The 19,941-nt window shown below is 28.6% G+C and overlaps 2 protein-coding genes across 3 annotated transcripts; one reads left to right on the top strand and one right to left on the bottom strand.

Moving 5' to 3' along the window:
* The first annotated feature begins 2,282 nt into the window (after positions 1–2,282).
* Positions 2,283–5,800, top strand: LOC132920930 (pre-mRNA-splicing factor SPF27). 2 transcript variants are annotated; one of them, XM_060983672.1, is made up of 6 exons: positions 2,283–2,421; positions 2,509–2,616; positions 2,687–2,779; positions 2,975–3,147; positions 4,652–4,762; positions 5,434–5,800. In XM_060983672.1, the coding sequence occupies exons 2-6, from the start codon at positions 2,542–2,544 to the stop codon at positions 5,624–5,626; spliced, it is 645 nt and encodes a 214-aa protein (XP_060839655.1). In that variant the 5' UTR covers positions 2,283–2,421; positions 2,509–2,541; the 3' UTR covers positions 5,627–5,800. The 2 variants fall into 2 exon arrangements, with proteins under 2 accessions (XP_060839655.1, XP_060839654.1); XM_060983671.1 differs by having other exon boundaries at positions 2,369–2,616.
* On the bottom strand, positions 5,717–11,613 carry LOC132920929 (colorectal mutant cancer protein). The gene is made up of 13 exons (XM_060983670.1): positions 11,285–11,613; positions 10,614–10,825; positions 10,408–10,556; positions 10,187–10,300; positions 9,969–10,107; positions 9,850–9,914; positions 8,955–9,083; positions 8,023–8,163; positions 7,763–7,950; positions 7,546–7,683; positions 6,987–7,463; positions 6,821–6,923; positions 5,717–6,755 (listed from the first exon to the last, which is right to left on the bottom strand). The coding sequence occupies exons 1-13, from the start codon at positions 11,398–11,400 to the stop codon at positions 6,669–6,671; spliced, it is 2,058 nt and encodes a 685-aa protein (XP_060839653.1). The 5' UTR covers positions 11,401–11,613; the 3' UTR covers positions 5,717–6,668.
* Between the last annotated feature and the right edge of the window lie 8,328 nt (positions 11,614–19,941).

Here is a 19,941-nt window from a genome sequence, read left to right on the forward strand (position 1 = left end):
TTTCTAATTCTAAAATTATTCATGACTCAATTAACTAATAATATAATTTTCGTTCTCTCAATAAAAAAATCTAGAAATGAAAATACGATTGGCGCTGTCTTGTAAATTTCTACACTATATACTTACTGCATATAAAATATCGGAAAACGGGTAATGTGTATTATGTGTGTGTGTGTTGCCGGCACATCGACACAAACAATTATATTTATTCCGACCTACTAATCCGCCAAAATTATCTAATCACTGAATTATAATTTGTCCCAATCCTCTGTCCTCTGATCCTCTGTTAGTACACAATGTGTGATTTTAATAACGGAATTATGAAACTGTTCCATCGGCGTGTTTCATTAATTATTGTTATTAACGCGTACGTTGCGTACATTTGTCAATTTTTTTTAATTGTTAAAAAGTGTTTTTTTTCAAGGTTCCCAGGTGCGCCAACAAGTCTTCTTCCGCTATATTGGCAACATGCCACTCAAGTCTAACAAATTCTCTACGCTTTTAAAAAGACATAAGATTAGTTTTTTTTTAACCGTCAACAGGTGTCCATGGTAATGAATGATTAATAATTATCTGATATTGTATAGTAAATATCTATAGTTAATAACACTTGTATTTAAAACTAAAATAATCAAATAAATATATAAATATAATAATAATACATTATGTGTATCGCATCACTCGACTTGTACGGCGCATTGTATAGACAATTTAACTATACATTTATGCGCTGAGCAACACATTTTTAATGTTAATATCATATAAATATATAATATTATTATAATGTCTAATCGAAATGTTGTTCTATCTTCAAAACGACATTTTTTTCAATATACATATTGAAATTCTCGTACTATCTACTTACTAAACACTATGTGAAATTCGTTTTTTACGGAAAAATCGTCAAAATTAAAGTGATAAAGGCCAATAAAATAAAAAAATATATCGATTATTTCGTGTTTTTTTGCGCGTAAACTGCTTCAGCAACTCAATTACCTAACAATGCGTACAACATTTTAGAGTTCAAAAATAAATCCTTCACCGCGAAAACTCGCATACGAGTTTTTTTTTCCAAACAGTGGTTTTTAGTGGCCTTACAAGTATTAAATATTTGGATTTACGTGATGTGAATTGCGAAATTTAATTTTTCTTCTTTCAATTTAACTCTACGGACATATTTTTCCAATGAAACTAATTTGAAAAACAATCAGCGTTCGATTCAGTAACCAGAAATAATAGTCATCATTTACGATGACTATATATTCACTAACAATATTTATTAGTCCTTATTCCTCAGGACAAACACCAAACGCCTTCCCGATAATACCATAATAAATTATGATAAGTCCCGTAAAGTAAATTATAAAATCTAAATATCATTATATAGCTTATAGGTATAAAACTGCACGGTCACGTCTCCTGGGGGTGGAGAGGGGGGGACAATCGTGTGATGTTCTGTTTTTCTTTTACAAAATATCCATCATTCTTTAGTACAAAAGTTTTATTTTTAATTTGTATCAGTATTTGCCGGACAATGGTATTAAATTTATAACCAACGCTATTTTTTATACAAAAGTATAAAACAACTTTGTATATATACAAAGTTGGGAAACCGTTCGCATGGCGTTCAAAATAGGACTCCTAGTGCTTCTTTGTGCAATATTTACTATAGTATTTGGGTATAATTAGTACGAAAGCATGTTTTTACGGTCAAATTTTGTTACCTACCAGAACGACCTTTTAACTTATAAGAACAACTTTTGAGATATTTTCTATTAAAATTTTAAGCAATAGGTAGCTTAAATAAATAAATATTATTAAATAAATTGAAAACTTTTTACATTTTTGACTACAATAAATTTATAAAATATGTTCGATGAATTTTTTTAAAATTTGATGAATATCATAATAATATTATTTTAAATTCGAAATTTGTCGTAAAATATTGATTTTACGACAAATTTCGAATTTACCAATACGTTCACGATTTATCGCTCCACAATATTAGCAAAAAAAACGGTACTGTGAGTTGTGACTATTGTGTAAACACTATAAACATACTACATGGGCTACATCAAGGTTTATAGATAATACCTATAGGCTATAATATCTAAACACCTGGGGGCTACATAACGATTTAAGCAATTTTAAGGTATATCTTAAATCGTGGGCTACATAGCCAAATAGGATCACGGCGTTTCTTTGTCAGTCACAGAAAAGTAGATAATATCTATTATTATAAATTATAATCATCAATCAGTAATCACGATAATATTATCTAAGCGGCCTGTAACATTACGACGCTAACGGCAGAACACAGAAAGACGGCGTGCTCCAGGTGTAGCTTATCACCATTGTTTTTGTAATTGCTATCAGTTTGAATTTTTAAATCTAACATCAATACATTATCGAAGTCTCATGGTAGTAACCGGTAGTCACTAGAATTACTAGTTTATAAGTTTTATCTTTAGGCCTTAATTCCTGAATTTCTAGTTTATTGTCTTTTAGATAAAAGTAAAGTAATACAGGGGACCTTCAAGAATGGCTGGTGAAGTTATTGTCGATGCTCTTCCTTATATTGATCAAGGGTATGATGAGCCAGGCATCCGTGAAGCTGTAAGTAGTTTTGATACATCCGTATTATGTTTGTAATAAACACTAATTATCCATTTGAATTGACTTACAGGCAATCAGCATGGTGGAAGACGAAAAACGTCGTTACAGACCGTCGAAAAACTATCTCGAACATTTACCGCCACTCAATGTATCAGCATTTGAAGTAATTATTTTTTTTGTGTTAAGTTCAAGTATCTGTTCCTATACAGTTGTTAAAATTAATTAAAACACTATTATCACCCTCGTAGAGTAAACATTTTTAAAGATTACATAATTTGATATACTTACCAATGTGATTATTAAAACATCATGTTTACCTTTAAAATTATGAAATATTATAATAATCAATATTCAATAGACAGAAATGATGCGCACAGAGTTTGACAGACTTCAGCAGCGTTTACCTATGGAAACAATGAGTATGAAACGCTATGAGCTACCACCACCGCCTGCTGGAAAACTCACGGATATGTCTGCTTGGAATGAATGTTTAGAAAACTCAATGGCCCAACTTGAACATCAAGCTACAAGGTATATTATATTATTATTTTTATGTTATAAACTTATAGGGTGATTCTATGTAACAATGATATTTAACAATATTTTTTTAATTTCCATTACTGATATTTATTATTTATTTTTTATGTCTAAATGGCTAACATTTGATATTTTCTTGGTTTATCAACAACCCCATATGCTTGTATATGTTAAAGAAGCCACTCTTACTGTTAGAAATCCTACTTTATATTGCATGCATTGGTTTTAACTTTGGAGAGTATGGTTTTCATTTAATTTCTTTCTTTGTTGTCATGCAATTCTTATTAAACTTCATAATGCTATATTAACAATCATAGGTGACAAACATTACTTATCGACATCAAAGAATCTAATATCTACCTAAATCACATATTTTGTGTTATTATTGTATATTTTCATCAAGTTAGTTTAAATTCTTAAATTTGTCAAGACTCCATAATTTTTTCTGAATAGTATTATCATAGGCCTGCTTGACACTTGACATCTATGAACATTATTGTAGATATTCTTATTATATTAATCATTATTCATTATGTTTATTACTTAGTACTTGCTATACTGGGGAATTATTGGTTCCGCCGAAGCTACCTGCTTAGGAAAAGGTTTATATTGATTTTATATAATATTTACACATCAATTCCATTAGACACTGTTTATCCCCCCCCCTTGTATATGTATTTTAAAATATATAGTATATATTAATAAAATGATAATAATTGTATAATTCAAAATCAAAACTAAAATTTATATTCTAATTAATACGTGTATGTTAATATATTATTATAAGATGTATAATCTAATTAATATATAGGTACGTCATATAATATAAATGTAACTACTTTTGGTAATATTTGGACATATTTTTTAAATAAGTGAACTTAGCGTAATAAAAGAATATCAATGAAATATATTGACACGTTTTATTTTTATTTTTTTCAAAACAGTCAATTTGTAAATCTAATTTTTAGAAAACTTTTTGTTATAAAAATATTTATTTAGTGAAGTTAAACCAGGGTTGGCCTGGGTACCTGAGGGCCCAGGCAGGAATTATTTTCTGGAGGCCAATAATAATTTTATACGTTATTAGCCAGTACAGGAGCCCAGGAACTATAATACGGCAAGGGCCGGCAGGAATCCCGGCCCTCTGGCCCTGGCCAGGCCGACCCTGAGTTAAACCATTTTATACAATTTATATTATGCATTTTATAATATATTCACATACAAGTATTAATTAGAATATACATTTTAGTTTTGAATCATACAATTATTATAATTTTATACATTGTATTAATATATACTAAGTATATATTTTAAAATACATATACAAGGAGGGGGGGGGGGTAAACAGTGTCCGGTGAAATCGATATGTAGATATTATAAACATTAGCCGGAATCGATATATGCCCATTATACTATAAATTTGAGATCTGTCTATGACACCTTTTCCTCTTTAAGCTACATTTTAATAGATTATATTAAAAATACTTTTGTCTTACAGAATTACAAACTTAGAACTGATGATGGATTATGGAACAGAAGCCTGGAAATCTTATTTGGAAATCCTAGTGAAATGTGTTGCTGCTGCACAGACACAAGTGACTAAATTGAAGTAAATATACATATTAAAATCTGTAGTTATACAGGGCGATTCTTTTATCATTGTACACTCATTATTTCAAATAGTATTCATGTTTTTAAAAACATTTTTTTACATAGTTTCAAGTTGTTAAAAGAACAACATTTTATTAAAAATTTATGTTTTTAAATTTTTTTTTTAAGTTTTTACTTTTATGAACAACAACATAGAGTTTTAATTTCATATTCCAAAGCAGAATAATTTTTTTAGTATTTTGATACTTAAAAATCGAATTTAGGGTGAATAGTTTATGAGTTATAAGTATTTAAAGTTTTGATGTGCGGAGTGAAGTGGTACGGGGTTACCCCGCAAAATATTTGTGCCCTACTCCACTTGTCTTAACTTTAAATATGTATAACTTATAAACTACTCGCCTTTAATTCAATATTTATGTATCAAAATATTCAGAAAATATTCTGCTTTGGAATATGAAATTAAAACTATGTTGTTGTTCAAAAAAGTAAAAAACTTAAAAAAATATTTAAAAATATTATCTTTTAATTAAAACCTTGTTTTTCTAACAACTTAAAACTATGTAAAAAAATGTTTTCAAAAACATGAATACTTTTTGAAATAATGAGTATTTCATAATAAAAGAATCACCCTGTATGCTTCTTACCTTATTAATGAGTTAATATTTATAGAAAACAAATTCAAGAAGTAAATTTCCAACGAAAGAATGTGCAGATGCAAGTTGGCGAAAAATTAAGAGATTTAGAAGCTAATTGGGTGGGATTGGTGAGCAAGAATTATGAAATCGAATTAGCATGTGCTCATTTGGAAAAACAAATAAGAGCATATGAATTAGCCAAAACAGAAAAAATGGATACAGATTAAAAATTTCATCTTAACTTTTTTCGTAATTATGTATAAAGTATTTAAAAACATTTAAGGTATAAGAATAAGTAAAAACAACATTCTCATGTATTATTTTTTCACAATTTTATATTTCATGTAAAAAAAGTATAAAAAATGTGTATTATAAAATAAAGCATTTTGCCTACATCAAAATTATTAACTATGTTGAAAAAACACATAAAAAAAATTTGAGTATCAAATATATTTGATAGTCATACTATCATGATAAATTGCACTAGGTATGTATGGAAGCCAGTCAAAAAGCAAGACAGTAAAAATGCCAATTATGAAAACATTGAAAATAATGAAATATTGACAAACTAAAATAAATATTGATAAATTAAAATGTATTGTGACTAATTATTTGTAGTAAAACTAATCATCTATTAAAATAATTAAAATTAAAAATACTTATAAAAACATACATCATTTTTTCTTTGTAAACCATGATACAATCGATAATATTATTATTATACATTATGAAATTATTTAATTAAAAATGTTTAATATGTTTTAAAAACAGAAAACAAAATTCCAAAATTATAATTTTCATTTAACAATACTTTAAATAAAATTTTTTTTTTTTATTAACAAAATAATAATTATCTACAGTTTGATTTATATAAATTATGATAGTCACTGTCAATATTTCATACTTTTCAATATTTCGATTGTTGACGTTTCATACTACAATTGATTTATATTATTATATAATTTGTTTTGTTAATAATATGTTATAAAAATACAATAAGTACATTAAAATTTAGTATGTAACAGCTACATAAATAATGTAACTTAATAAATGTCTAGGATTATTCATAATATATAGTCATATAATTTAGGTATTTAACGGCTTAATATTACTTACTATATTGTACTTAAGTCGTATATATTCAAAGGAACTGAAGTAAAACCTAGCAATGCTTATTAATTTCAAGCTAAGGATATAATATATATAAAAAAAAAATATCGCACAAATTTTAATTTTATGATTTATAACTAATTAACTGTTTGTTAAAATTCATAAAGTAGTTTCGTTTTTTTTACTGATCTCATTATTCATAATGGTTGATTCCAATACAGCAATTCTTTCTTTTAAAATGTTCACCTAAACACCAATATAATTATAGTATCAAGTACATAGATTTTTTGAACATGACAAGAGAATGTTACCTGAAGAGTGTGTGTGCTGACCATAATTTCGATTTCAGATTCCAATTTCTTTAAACGTGACTGAGATTTGCGTTTAGCCCTTTCCAAACTCCGTTCAAGTGTCCTGTGGTTTAAAAACAAATAAATAATATTATAGTTAATAATAATAAAAGCTGTATAATCTTACGTGTTCTCATTGCGGAGTTTTTCAATCAATGTAATATTTTGCTTATGTCTAGTGTCAGAATTTCTTATTGCAAGTTGATATGCTGTTGTAACATCTTTTAGCTGTTTCTGTAGTTTAACATTTACACTAGCATTACTATCAAAATCTTCAGATGATAATTGCTGCTCTAATGCTTGAATTGTATCTAAATCTATTTTAGACCGTTCTTCGCACTCGACCAAACGTTTTTCTAACTCGCAGTTATGTTTTTGCAATGCTGCATAACGTTCTTGAAGTTCACTCTTTTCTTCTCGTATTCCCATTAGTTCTTGTACAAGAACTGCCATTTCTAAATCAATGCGAGTTACTTGATTACGACTTCGTGGTTTAATTGTTTCTTCTTCACAATGATACGATTCTAAAGCAACTACTGTTGATCCAATTTTTTTCTTTTCTTCATCTAAATTATGTAACAGCTCTATGATTTTATCTTTCATCCTGTTCAATTAAAATATATTATTAATGCAAATTAATAATTTTATAAAATATATAAAAAAATTTAAAAACAGTAATCAATCACATTTTCTCTTCTTCATTTGCTGAACCATCGTAGATGGACAATAAAGATGAATAACAGTTCATTATTTCTTCACCTGTCTCTACTTCTAATTTTAGTGCAATCATGTTTGATTCATATTTTCCCAATATTAAATATAACCTTAAATGTATAAAAATATATATATATATATATGAAAACACTAGTATAATCCATTACAATTTAAAGTAAAAAATCTTACTTATCAGTTTGAGCAGCTGATTGTTCAAACATAAGCTCAAGAACTGCCATTTGTGAGCGTACATGGTCTAAACGTGTTTGTAATTGTTCAACTTGGCGCATTAAAACTTCTTTGTCTCCAGATTCTAATAAATTACAATCAGAAATTGCAGCTGATGCAAGACGTTCAGCTATAGCCTTTTGACAGATCTAAAATTTAAAAAAATTGTTGATAAAATAGTTAAAAAAAATTATCCAAAGATAAAACAATAATAGTCATACACTAGTGCCTTCAAGGTTGACTTCTGCACTGTCTTCAATAAGCTTTTGCAGTTTTACTTTTTCAGCTAATTTAGATGTCTCCATTAATAAACGTGATGGAGACATTGGACCAGATGAAAAACTGCTTTCTGTATCCTGTAACTATAATTTTAATTATTAAGAATTTACTGATCTTGGTTAAATTTAAATAGTTAAAAATCAAATAAATGATTTATTTATATTGTATAAAGTATTAAGTACAAATGTAAAATGATAAGATATCAAAACAATATTATTATAGAATATAAATTAACAGTGGCGGCAATCCTAGAGTAGAGGTGTAGGCGTGTAGCGCCTGCTATACCTTTAATTAGAGGTGGGTGAGGTGGGTTATCTATGTAATTTTTTGTACACGAATAATACAGAATAATACTTTGGAATATTTTAATAGTATAATAGTAACTATTTTATTCTTTAACATGTTGAATAAATCAAAAAACTATTCAGTAGACGGATGTTATATGGATGAATATTGTTGGGGTAGGTAGTAACTTCTTATGTTTCGCTAAATTTATATTTTTAAGGATAGCCACTGGACATTAAACTTTCAACTTGTATTATTAAACCATTGAAATATAATATAAAATTGTATTTTAAACACTGTCATAAGTTATTACAATATGATAGAGAACCTGTCAACCTGAGAACTTAGGAATAAAGTTTCTTGAAATTAGTGAAAAAAGATATATAAATAATGAAGAAATTTTACTATTTTGAAACACTCAAACGTTGTTTTTTGTATTTTTATAACTGATATTTTAAATTTAAATAATACTTCATAGTTAATAAACAATCAGTGTGATTATTTCTGTACATTCAATACATTTTTCACATCAGTGTTCTATTGAATTTGAATTGGATAATTTAAAATTTTCAGAAATACCAAATTGTACCTTTAATATTAATTCTTCTTTTTCATCAGTTACTTCTTTCAAATTGTGTCTTGTTTTCTCTAATTCTTCTTCTTTTAAAGCCAATTTAGTATGTATATTATGATCATCAGAACAAGCTGCACAGTCACCCTAAAAAAGAAAAATTAAATATAAAAATGTAAATTAAGAACATTGTTATGTTTTTTTAAGATGAATATTTTTAAATTGTAATATTTTACATACTTTTAAAAATTGATACATTGTAAAATAAATTATTAACATCAAAGTTAATGTTTTTATGTAGTTTAATATAATAGATCAATTTACTATAATAATATTAAAGCTACTAACCAAAATTGGTTCTAATGAACATAAAATTGCTAATAACAGAGACAAGATAAGGTGGTATAGGAGTATAGCATTCTTATTAAATGTTTAAGATATAATTAATTTAAATTGTCCATAATGTACTAAATCAGTTTTTAAAAATATATCTCAAAGATTTCTTCAATATTTTTGTCAAAGACAGTCAACTTGAGTATTTTACGTACAACAAATTTGAAGGGAATGAAAAAAAGTTTGTTATATTGAATGTTTATTTTTTATTACATCAATACATCACAATATTTTCAAGAGAATGAGATTTTTATTATGCTGAGCTTTGTTATATTGCAAGTTGGCTGTATACAAAAATACATTTAGAACGATTAAATAAAAAGTTCATAAGTGAAACATTTCCAAATTGTTTATCTTAATAAAAAAAATTAAATAACTTAATTTTGATTTTATACAAGTTAAATGATTGATGATTCATAATATTTATTTTATTATGATTAATCCTAAAAAAAAATCTAATAATATATATATTTTTTTTAATATTTACTGATTTTAAAAGCAAAATATCCTTTGTACATACCTCTTTAGATAAAACAATAGATTCTTGAATAAATGAGGATGTTTCAATACTTTGAGCATCAATTTCTAAAAAATAAACACATATAAAAATAAATTACATTGATTTAAACACACTATTACCTGATTGGCTTTCTTCTATTTCTTCAGTAATAACCTGAGATCTTTGAACTTGTAACTTACGGGCTAATTCAGCAATGACTGAATGCAATTCAGTTATTCTTTCTTCGTATTTCTGTTTTATATCAATTTCTGTTGTAACCTGTACAGCAATTGAATGATTATTAAATATAATAATATTTAATAATAAAATATTTTTATAGTTTATTAATAAGTTCTACTTTGATTTGATTTATAGATGTTTCAAGAATATCATTTTTTTCATTGGCCAATTGCAATTGCTTAGTTAAATCTGATATTTCAGTTTTCAATGACTTCAATGCAGCCAAATGCAACTAAAATGTTTAGTTTTAGTAAAATAAATTAGTTTTAATATACTTATGAGTTATGACTAATACAATTCAAAAATATATCAAATTCAGGTATTATTTGTGTTTCTTACTTTATTAGCAAGATGTAGTAAATTTCCAGAGTTAGCTGATCCTCCCGTTTGTAGTAGATTTTGCATACGAACAGAATTTGGTTCAGGACTTAGGTCTCTGGCACCACTATCAAATTCCCAGCTTTCATGTTTGCCACCAGATAATGCTCCTAATGTTAGTTTAATTAAAAATAAATAGGTTCAAATAAAATGTTTAAAAATCTTACCCAAACTATTATCACTACTGGTAGGCAAGTATTCAGGTAATGGGTCATAGATATGGACACGAAGTGCATCGATTTCTGTTCGTAATTCCAAACGACGTCTAACAAACTCATCAAACGATATACGACCAGATTTATCAGCACCCAATTCTTTCATCAAGTCATCGACACTATCTTCTAAATTTAACTGACGACAAATAGTCAACAGATCTCGACTACAAATATAGAACACAAATCAAAATTTAAATAATAAATTTATTTTTTAAGGGGAAAAGGAAAAGGAAAGGAAATAAAAATAAAATATATGTTCAGGTCAACATAATTTAGAAAAGCCATTTAAAAGTCATAAGAAAGAGTTTAGCAAGAACTTAAAATGTTAAAACTTTAATAATTACTATATGTCTTACATGTTATGCAATACTAATATGGCTAAATGATCATGAGGATATGTCACATTGACACTAAGGATTAATAAAACTAATACATATAACCAGAATAATAAACAGTTTGATAATCAAACTTTGATTACATTTAGGCATTCTATTAATTTTTTTTTATTATTCCTGTGATCCACCCTTGGATCGCAATAGAAAGTATGATCGACCATTGAGATGAAATAAAAAATAGATACAATAAAATTCACAACCATAATAATATTGTTATATTATTTTCACCTATCGATGTAACCATCGCCATCGCCATCACAGGCTTGGAACAGCTTCCTCGCCCTCTCTTCTTCACATATTGAACTCGTCTCTACGCTTTCGGACACAGATTGTTGCTCGTCCATAACGATTCATTTCGTGATCAACATTTTTAAATTCAACACCGGCGCGAGACTCTAAGTCTTTTTGTAGAAACAATGTATTCCGAAGAACATAACATTCAGTTTTCAGTCCATTTTTTAACATGCGATCATCGAAATCTGATTGTATCAGTAACTTATAAATTATAATTTACTTGAGTAAATAACAAGATTATAACAAAAAATACGGATTACGGAAAACAACTGATAACAGGTAAAGTGTGATAAGAAAGCGTCCAATATCACTCAAATCGAAGCATTTTAATGACGGCGTATCGGCGTATCATGTATACATCAATACATCATACATAAAAACACACACGTCATACAATGATCATTCATCACTATAAAATCAATACTTTCATAGTTTCATCGCTCCACTTAGGGTCCAAAATTTGTAACATATAAAATTAGATAAACTTTAGTTGTACCTATTTAAAATAAATTGTAATGGGTATTGTATGTAATCATTAAATGGTTTTTTGATATCATTCATTACTATATATTTATACGTTTTTAATAATTAAACTACTTACAATGGAAATTATAAATATGTATTCTTAAATACCAACGCCGGATTAAAAGTTAAAGACGCCGGGGGAAAAATACATTTTTCAAATAATTGGTTATTGGTACTAAAAGTAGTTAACGCCGTTCTTAACATACAAAAGTTATGACGCCGGTCGCCGAGGGCAATTGCCCACCGTTAGACATGGCACTGTTAAATACCTATACCTACAGCTAGGCCAGTGGAATAATTGAGAATGGATCAAAATAAATTTGTATAGTGAACTTGTGGGGAACTTTGCCCCCACACGGCCGCACCCCCCTTATATACATTTTGTATAATTTAATAACTTAACACGCATATCAATATAATCATTCTATATTACATAATACTATAAATTTATAAATATTTTATAAATTGTTTTAATATTTTACAATATTATGTCCAGATTTCTGGGCTTTTTAGCAAGTTCATCAATGACCTCTTCATTTGAAAATGTAATGTCATTGTGATTTGCCAACATTGACAGACCATTAAGTCTTTTCTACAAACAAAATTAAAACATTTTTCTTATTAGATATTATGAAAATGTATTTTATTAAGCAGTAGGTAAGCACAGGTGCACAGGTATTAAAATTACTAACCTCTGAGTTCTAACATACTGTTTTGAAGATATATTTTAATTCTTTTAAGGCTAAAAAACATTCTTTCAGGCGTATTTGTAGAAACGGCAAGTGTGCACTGTGCATAGTATTTTTTAAATAAATTGCACATTTGGATAAAAATCGGCAAATATTATTTTAGGTGAAAAATTGAGATTATTTATTAGAAATTAAAATTAGAGATATGTAAATGCATTAGTATATAAGTATCTATATTTTTACTATGAAGTAAAAAAAAATACCAGTGGTATATAAATTATTATTTTTCAAACCATGGGTTGTAAAATATTGTCTAAACAATTTTGGGCAACTTTTAAAAGTTCCATCCACAAATTTTAAATCAACCAATTAGAAAATATAAATTTTCGGAGCACACTAGTTGCCTCCCAAATTATACCAATTGCCTCCCACCCGTATCGTAAATAAAATGGTTAATCTACACTAGTTGCCTCCGATGATCTGGTAGTTAAAAATTATATACGATTTGCCTTCCAAGAATTTACACACTGATTGCCTCCCATATAGACTTAAGTAGTGGTTCATAAATTATTATAGTAACATAATATATAGATATTTAGAAATTGTTATTGTAATTATTTAAAAAAAAATATTAGATAATATAGGTACACAATTATATTAAAAACAATACTATAATTAATCAATAAAAAAATTATTATATAATATATTTTGTTATAACTTATAGGTAATAATTATAAATTGTTTTATATTAAATCATTTTAAGTCATTACTCATTAAGTATATAGTTACAAATGTATAGTTACTATATTATAGTACGATTAAAAAATTGCACATAATTAATATAAAATAATAAGTATAGGTATGTTAATACAAAACATGTGGTAGACAATTAAAAAAATATAGGTAATATACTAATATACATAAAATTATCTGTAAAATATTTGTATAAAAAATTATTTGCTATAACATTGTTTAGGTTTATATTTATTAGCCAATATTTGAAGGTACTCAAAATTTGATATTTTTTTTTATTCAACTGAGTATCAATAAAAATGATTTTGTTTCTAATTTGTAATTTGTACTGTGGTTTAGGCTTATTAGAACTTTGTCTTAATATTACAGTTTAGGTCTGAATTAATTTTAAAACTTCAATAAATTTAAATATTTTTGGATGCGGAGACCCAAAATAGCTATTAAATTTGCTATGAAAAGATTCACATGCGTTGGTTATTGTGAGGCAACTAGTACTAGACCCTTTTCGATTACAATAAAATTTAAAGTACGTTGGGAGGCAACTAGTATACAAATTATTGACCTTTTTGACTTCGGGAGGCAACCAGTGTGTCCCCGAAATTTTATATAACGGACGCAAGACGCAATTAATGTAGTCGTTTAGATAGTCGGACGCAATTTGTGTACCCACTTACCAAATTTTTTATTTTGGGACGCAATTCATGTGTAGCCAAAAATGTCATGGGTTACGGCGTTACGGGTTTAGCGTTTAAAATCGAGTGCAATATTGTTTGGGGGCTTCGCGTCTGAAGTGGATGCATTTGTTTGTGAGTCTTATGTCTGTAATCGGGTAGAATAGTTTGTAGGCTAGGGGGTTTGAGGTACAAAAGTGGAACAAATCGTTTATAAATTATGGATTTTGCGTTCAAACTCGGGTAGAAATATAGTGGCTTATTAGTTTTGCATTCAGAACCGGTAGTAAGTGGTTGCGAGTATGAGACGAGTATGGGATATCAAACTGGATCACATTGTTTTCGAGTTATGGGTTTTGAGTCCAAAATCGAATAAAATTTGTTCTCATCAGAAACTGATTAAAATTTACAAGTAGTGTTGGTAAAGCGCTATCGCTGTGTAAGTGGGTTCTAGTTATGAAATAAGGTAATATTTTTTTTGTCACGCCTGCACCGAAAGTTTGGTTTTCGACCACGGTTGAAGCACTGGAAAGCAACCTTTTTCCGTCCAGCGGGCGGAAAAGAGGAAATCCCCAAAAGTGCCGAGCACGTATCCCCTGCACAACCATAAACTGAAATGTATACCACGGTCTTTATAAAACATAAACTTTTGGTTACATCTTATATTCATAGTATAACCTCCTTGCATGACGCATAAACATTTAAACAGTTAAATATTTAATTTGCACTGTTCCTAGATAAGTGCGTTACCTGCATAACCTTTTCCATGAACGCAGTGGCGTGACTAAAAACAGTATGTGTGGCTCACTTCCCGCCCTTGCCACACAATATACTATTACGGATTACCCGTTTTTACTCCCCGAATTAATAATGTAACGGAATTAGAATTATGAATTATACATTTGTACGTGTTGATATTATAATAATAGCAGCTATTTTAAATCATTAATAACCAAAAATGATCGATTATAAGTTAACATATGATCATTAATCAACATATTTAAATGCATACTAGTGTTTTATTTGTAAAATATTATTTATAGAAAAAAATATGCTATTTGAAAAAAAAAGTTATTACGTTACGTAAAAGATAATATCGTTCTTCCGGTTACTATTATTTAAATTCATCACTTTTCTAATTCTAAAACTATACATAATTTATAAATATTATTATATAATAATAGGTATACGTAAACAATAATATATTATATAAAATATAAATCATTAGGTAATAAATATAAATGTTTATGATATTGTAAAATTGTATAGTAAATATTTAGATTTGGCAGACAGCTATTATTGTAGCAGAACTATCAAAATTAAAATACTCTAGGGATTTTAGTCTATAATAATAGAACAACTGAAATAAATAAATATTACTTACAAAATGATGTAAACATTTTTTACGGATTGCAGACTGGTCAGCTGATCCGCCGGATCTAATATATATAGCTATAGATAATATTTTAAGAAAAATTTACGTACTAAATACGGGTCTAAGCCAAAATAGCGAAAAAATTATCCACAAATTTAAAAATCGAAAATTGATAATAGCGAAAATAAAAATAGCGAATTTTAAAATAATTGTATTTAAAACTAAAATAATCAAATAAATAATAATATAATAATAATACATGTGCATCGCATCACTCGGCTTGTATGGCGCATTGTACAGACAATTTAACTACATTTATGCGCTGAGCAACATATTTTTCAATATACATTTTGAAATTCCCGTACGATCTACTTACTAAACAAGACGCGAAATCGTCAAAATTAAAGTGATGAAAGCCAATAAAATAAAAAAAATATCGATTATTTCGTGTTTTTTTGCGCGTTAACTGTTTCGGGAACTCAACTAACAATGCGTATGAAGTTTGAGAGTTCAAAAATAAATCCTGGGGGCCAGATTCGATTCGATCGCGACACCCTTTTGCGTTTTCTTGAATTTTTGAATTTTTTTCAAAAAACAAATAAAATATTTTTTTTTTATAAATTTGTGTATATTTATGTATATCCCACGAATATAAAAATTAGATTTAGAAAAAGGCAATAAATAACTATGAAAAACGAGATTATACACTGATATCGATTAACTATCGTTTAGCCACAGGTATACAGTGTATGTACCACGTAATCTAATATTTTAAATAAAAAGTAATAAAAGAAGTGGTAATAGGCATGTATATAATATATTATGTAATACAACCTTTTTTTTTTTTGGTCGATTGCTACAACAGAAAGACTTCGAGGTCGATCGCCAGTCTATATTAAAGTTGGCCACCCCTGATATAATGTTATTACTACACTCTCCGTGTCACGATGTCAGTGATGTACTATTATGTCACTACAATATAATTATATATAATTAATAAATATAATATACCGTCACATTCAGGATATCTTGTTGAGACGTCTCCGACACAGATATATTATATAGTAATAATTTTTCTACGATCGCAAAATACCATTTGCGATTTGGATCGGCTGCTTTACGACGAAACTTCGCTGATGCCCTATAGGCGATGTGTTGATCAAGCCGACTTTAAAGCGACATCAGCTGAATACGAATTTTTAAGGTAGTTATCGGATATAAGAGTATAAGAATCAATTTAAACTGATTTAAGGAATCCCGATGGGCCAAAAACTAAACTGCCACAGGAAGCGTGCCTCGGAACAGCGGTCGTTCGAAACACGTGATGAGTATCAAGAATGACGGCAGCACTGAATGAATTTAACTTACCTATCTATCCACTCCTCAATCAGACCACCCAGACGGTTCCCAGTCATGATATGAATGCCATGGTAATGCCTTGGGACACGCTTGCCGCTGTGGAGCAGTTTCGTACGAGGAATACTCGGACACAGGATGGGTTACGGGTCAGGCGCATCATTCTGGTCGTCCTAAGAACCGAGCCTTCGCCTTGTTTTTGTCGATAGACGGAGAGCAATGTTGGGCTCTGGAAATCAAATGGTCCATTTCTTAGTTTCGTTTGGCCGAAATCAGTTTATTGAAACATTCTTGACAACTGATGGGAATGGGACTCCGTTTATATAACGTTCATAACGTTTATTTGATCATTAGTAAACTTGTAAATTTCATTATTTTAAAAATGTGTGTTTTATATAATATACAAGTTGAAACATGACAATAAGTGATAAGTGACAACTGACAAGTTAAAAAAACCTGGAAATTATTACTAAAAAACTTGTTTTTTGTTTCATAAACAACAATACCTTTTACAATATATTGAAAATATGATAACAATTTAACTCGTCCCCGAAGTATATTTTTTTTTGTGAAAATTGTTATTAATATAATTTTATATTTATTCTTAAACATTTTAAGAACTATTATTATATGAAGTTGGAGCATATTGTCAGCCGTATAGGGCATCTTCTAACTAATCATACAAACAGAAATCATGCATTATCCTTATTCAACAACTACATTTATGCTTGCGTTTTTTGGGTAGTGGTACTCAGTATCAAGCTATTGGTGACATGTGTGGTGTATTAAAAGCTACTGTTTGTCGTGTAATAAGAAATGTGAAAAAAGCTATAAATGAGGTACTTTTTGCACAATTGGTACGATGATCTAATAATATGGTAACTGGTGCTCAATGTTTCTATAGTATACCTTATAGTTTCAATAACTTTAGTCGTAGGTCGTGTTGATGAAAAATTAATTAAAATTCATGCACCATTATTGGTAAATAATGAACCTAGCTGTGTTTGTTGGTAGACATGACAATCATTCTATTACGTGTACATCAGTTTGTGGACCAACTATGCAATTTTACGATACTATATAATTCTATATTCAAACTGGCCAGTACGTGATGCCAGTGTCTTACGCAATGGAAATTACTAATATCATAAGAAATTCATATAATAATAGTTATCAAAATGTTTAAGAATAAATATAAAATTATATTAATACAATTGTCTTTAAAAAAGCTACATTTCGGGGACGAGTTAAATAATTGTTATTATATTTTCAATATATTTTACAAGTCAATGTTATTCGTGAAACAAAAAACAAGTTCTTTAACAATAATGTCCAGGTTTTTCTTAAATTTTCACTTATCACTTATTATTGTAATGTGTCAACTTGTATATTATTTAAACACAAATTTAACAAAATAATAAAATGTACAAGTTTACCAATGGTCAAATAAACGTTATGAACGTTATATAAACGGAGTCCCATTCCCATCAATTGTCAAGAATGTTAAAATGAACTGATTTCGGCCAAACGAAACTAAGAAATTGACCCTTTAATTTCCAGAGCACCAACATTGCTCTCCGTTCATCGAAAAAACACGGTGAAGGTTTTGGTATTCAGCTGGTGTCGATTTAAAGTTGGATTGATCAACACATCACCTATGGGGCATCAACAAAGTTTCGCTGTAAGGTTTTGCTGGCCACCAGAACTGATGAGTTACACAACATCAAAAGTTGCCAGTTGTCCTTGCATTCTCGACACGTACCGTTTCCGTTGTCGGCGACGATAAGACTAACACTATACACCCAGATGGGTGCTGACCAGTTACCCTTAACGAATGTTTTTATCAATTTAAAAATATAGGTACCAGTTGCCCTCACATATTAATAGGTATATTATTATATTATAATAATTATATATTATACATGATTTAAATGCCAGTCCATCAAATAGGGGAGCTAAATATGTAAATAATAATAATCTATACTAATATTATAAAGAGGAAAGATTTGATTGTTTATTTGTATTGAATAAGCTCCGAAACTACTGAACCGATTTAAATAAAATTTTATACATAGATAGTTTAGACACCGAGAAAGGACATATACTACATTTTAATACTAAAAAAGGGCTGTAAGGGGTTGAAATAGGGGATGGTATTGGTATATTAATATATATTTTAACACCGTACCTGCACGGCATTGCCATCAACGTCGTGTCGGCGGTGACATAGAAGGGGAAGTTTGGGCGGCCAAGTATGGGCAACTGCCGTACGGCACAAAACTATATATATAAATATATATGTATATAAATATATCGTGACGTACCGATTGGCCGACAAATCAATTCGCCGACACACCATTTTGCCGACACACTATATTGTGATGAATTATACTTACTAAATAAACTATATTATTTTTTATTGCTTTAAATTATTTGTATAAATCACGAACATTGTTCAAGTCAACTATTAATACTATAAATTAACAATTAACATTTTAAGCTTCCGTTTTCTAAATGAAAATGAAACATTATTGCATATAGCTTTTGTGGGATTTGTTATCACTTCGTCCTTCAAATAAATTATTTTTAAGTTATAAAACACGTATTCAAAACTCATTTTAAAAAATGGTATAAAACTCGTGAATAAAATTGTATAAATTAAAACAAACTCACTTTAAGCTTATTTCGAAAACCACGTTCAGCCAATTGGATTCCATGCGTCGGATGGTTATGCGTTTTTGACATTATAGCAATATTGGAATCTTCTCTGTGTATTGCTCGACCTCCACAATTATCAATACATTTATAATAGTGGTTAGAACCTCTTGTTCTATCAATACGATGTATAAAATTATCCAAAACTAAAAGTTGGCCATCTCGCTCAGAAGTTATTATAAGCCACGACATTTTAAATTTAATATTACTATATAACAAACTGACGATGCAATGATTACTTATACTGTCAACTGACAAATGCCAATAATATCATAGTATAGTTTTATCAACATTTTGATGGTAGATTGTAATATTCTAGATTTCTACATAAAAATTATTTTTGTATTTTATGAAACTACGTTTTGTCGGGGAATTGAAACTTTTTTCATTTTTACCGGTAACCGGTTTTCGCGTCAGCGAAACGAGTAGTCGGCGAATTGGGTGTCGGCGAATCGGGCCTGAATCAAGTATATACACACGCAACCACGACACCGATTAGAGTCGTAC

Source organism: Rhopalosiphum padi, chromosome 2, assembly GCF_020882245.1.
Source record: "Rhopalosiphum padi isolate XX-2018 chromosome 2, ASM2088224v1, whole genome shotgun sequence".
Taxonomy (NCBI): Eukaryota; Metazoa; Arthropoda; class Insecta; order Hemiptera; family Aphididae; genus Rhopalosiphum; species Rhopalosiphum padi.

Coding starts and splice junctions, on each gene's coding strand:
- LOC132920930 (XM_060983672.1), top strand. CDS start 2,542: ATGGCTGGTGAAGTTATTGTCGATGCTCTTCCTTATATTGATCAAGGG. Junction 2,780..2,974: donor TCAATGTATCAGCATTTGAA/GTAATTATTTTT, acceptor AATATTCAATAG/ACAGAAATGATGCGCACAGA. Junction 3,148..4,651: donor CTTGAACATCAAGCTACAAG/GTATATTATATT, acceptor TTTGTCTTACAG/AATTACAAACTTAGAACTGA.
- LOC132920929 (XM_060983670.1), bottom strand. CDS start 11,400: ATGGACGAGCAACAATCTGTGTCCGAAAGCGTAGAGACGAGTTCAATA. Junction 10,826..11,284: donor GGCGATGGTTACATCGATAG/GTGAAAATAATA, acceptor CTATATTTGTAG/TCGAGATCTGTTGACTATTT. Junction 8,164..8,954: donor AAGAAGAATTAATATTAAAG/GTACAATTTGGT, acceptor TTAAAATTATAG/TTACAGGATACAGAAAGCAG.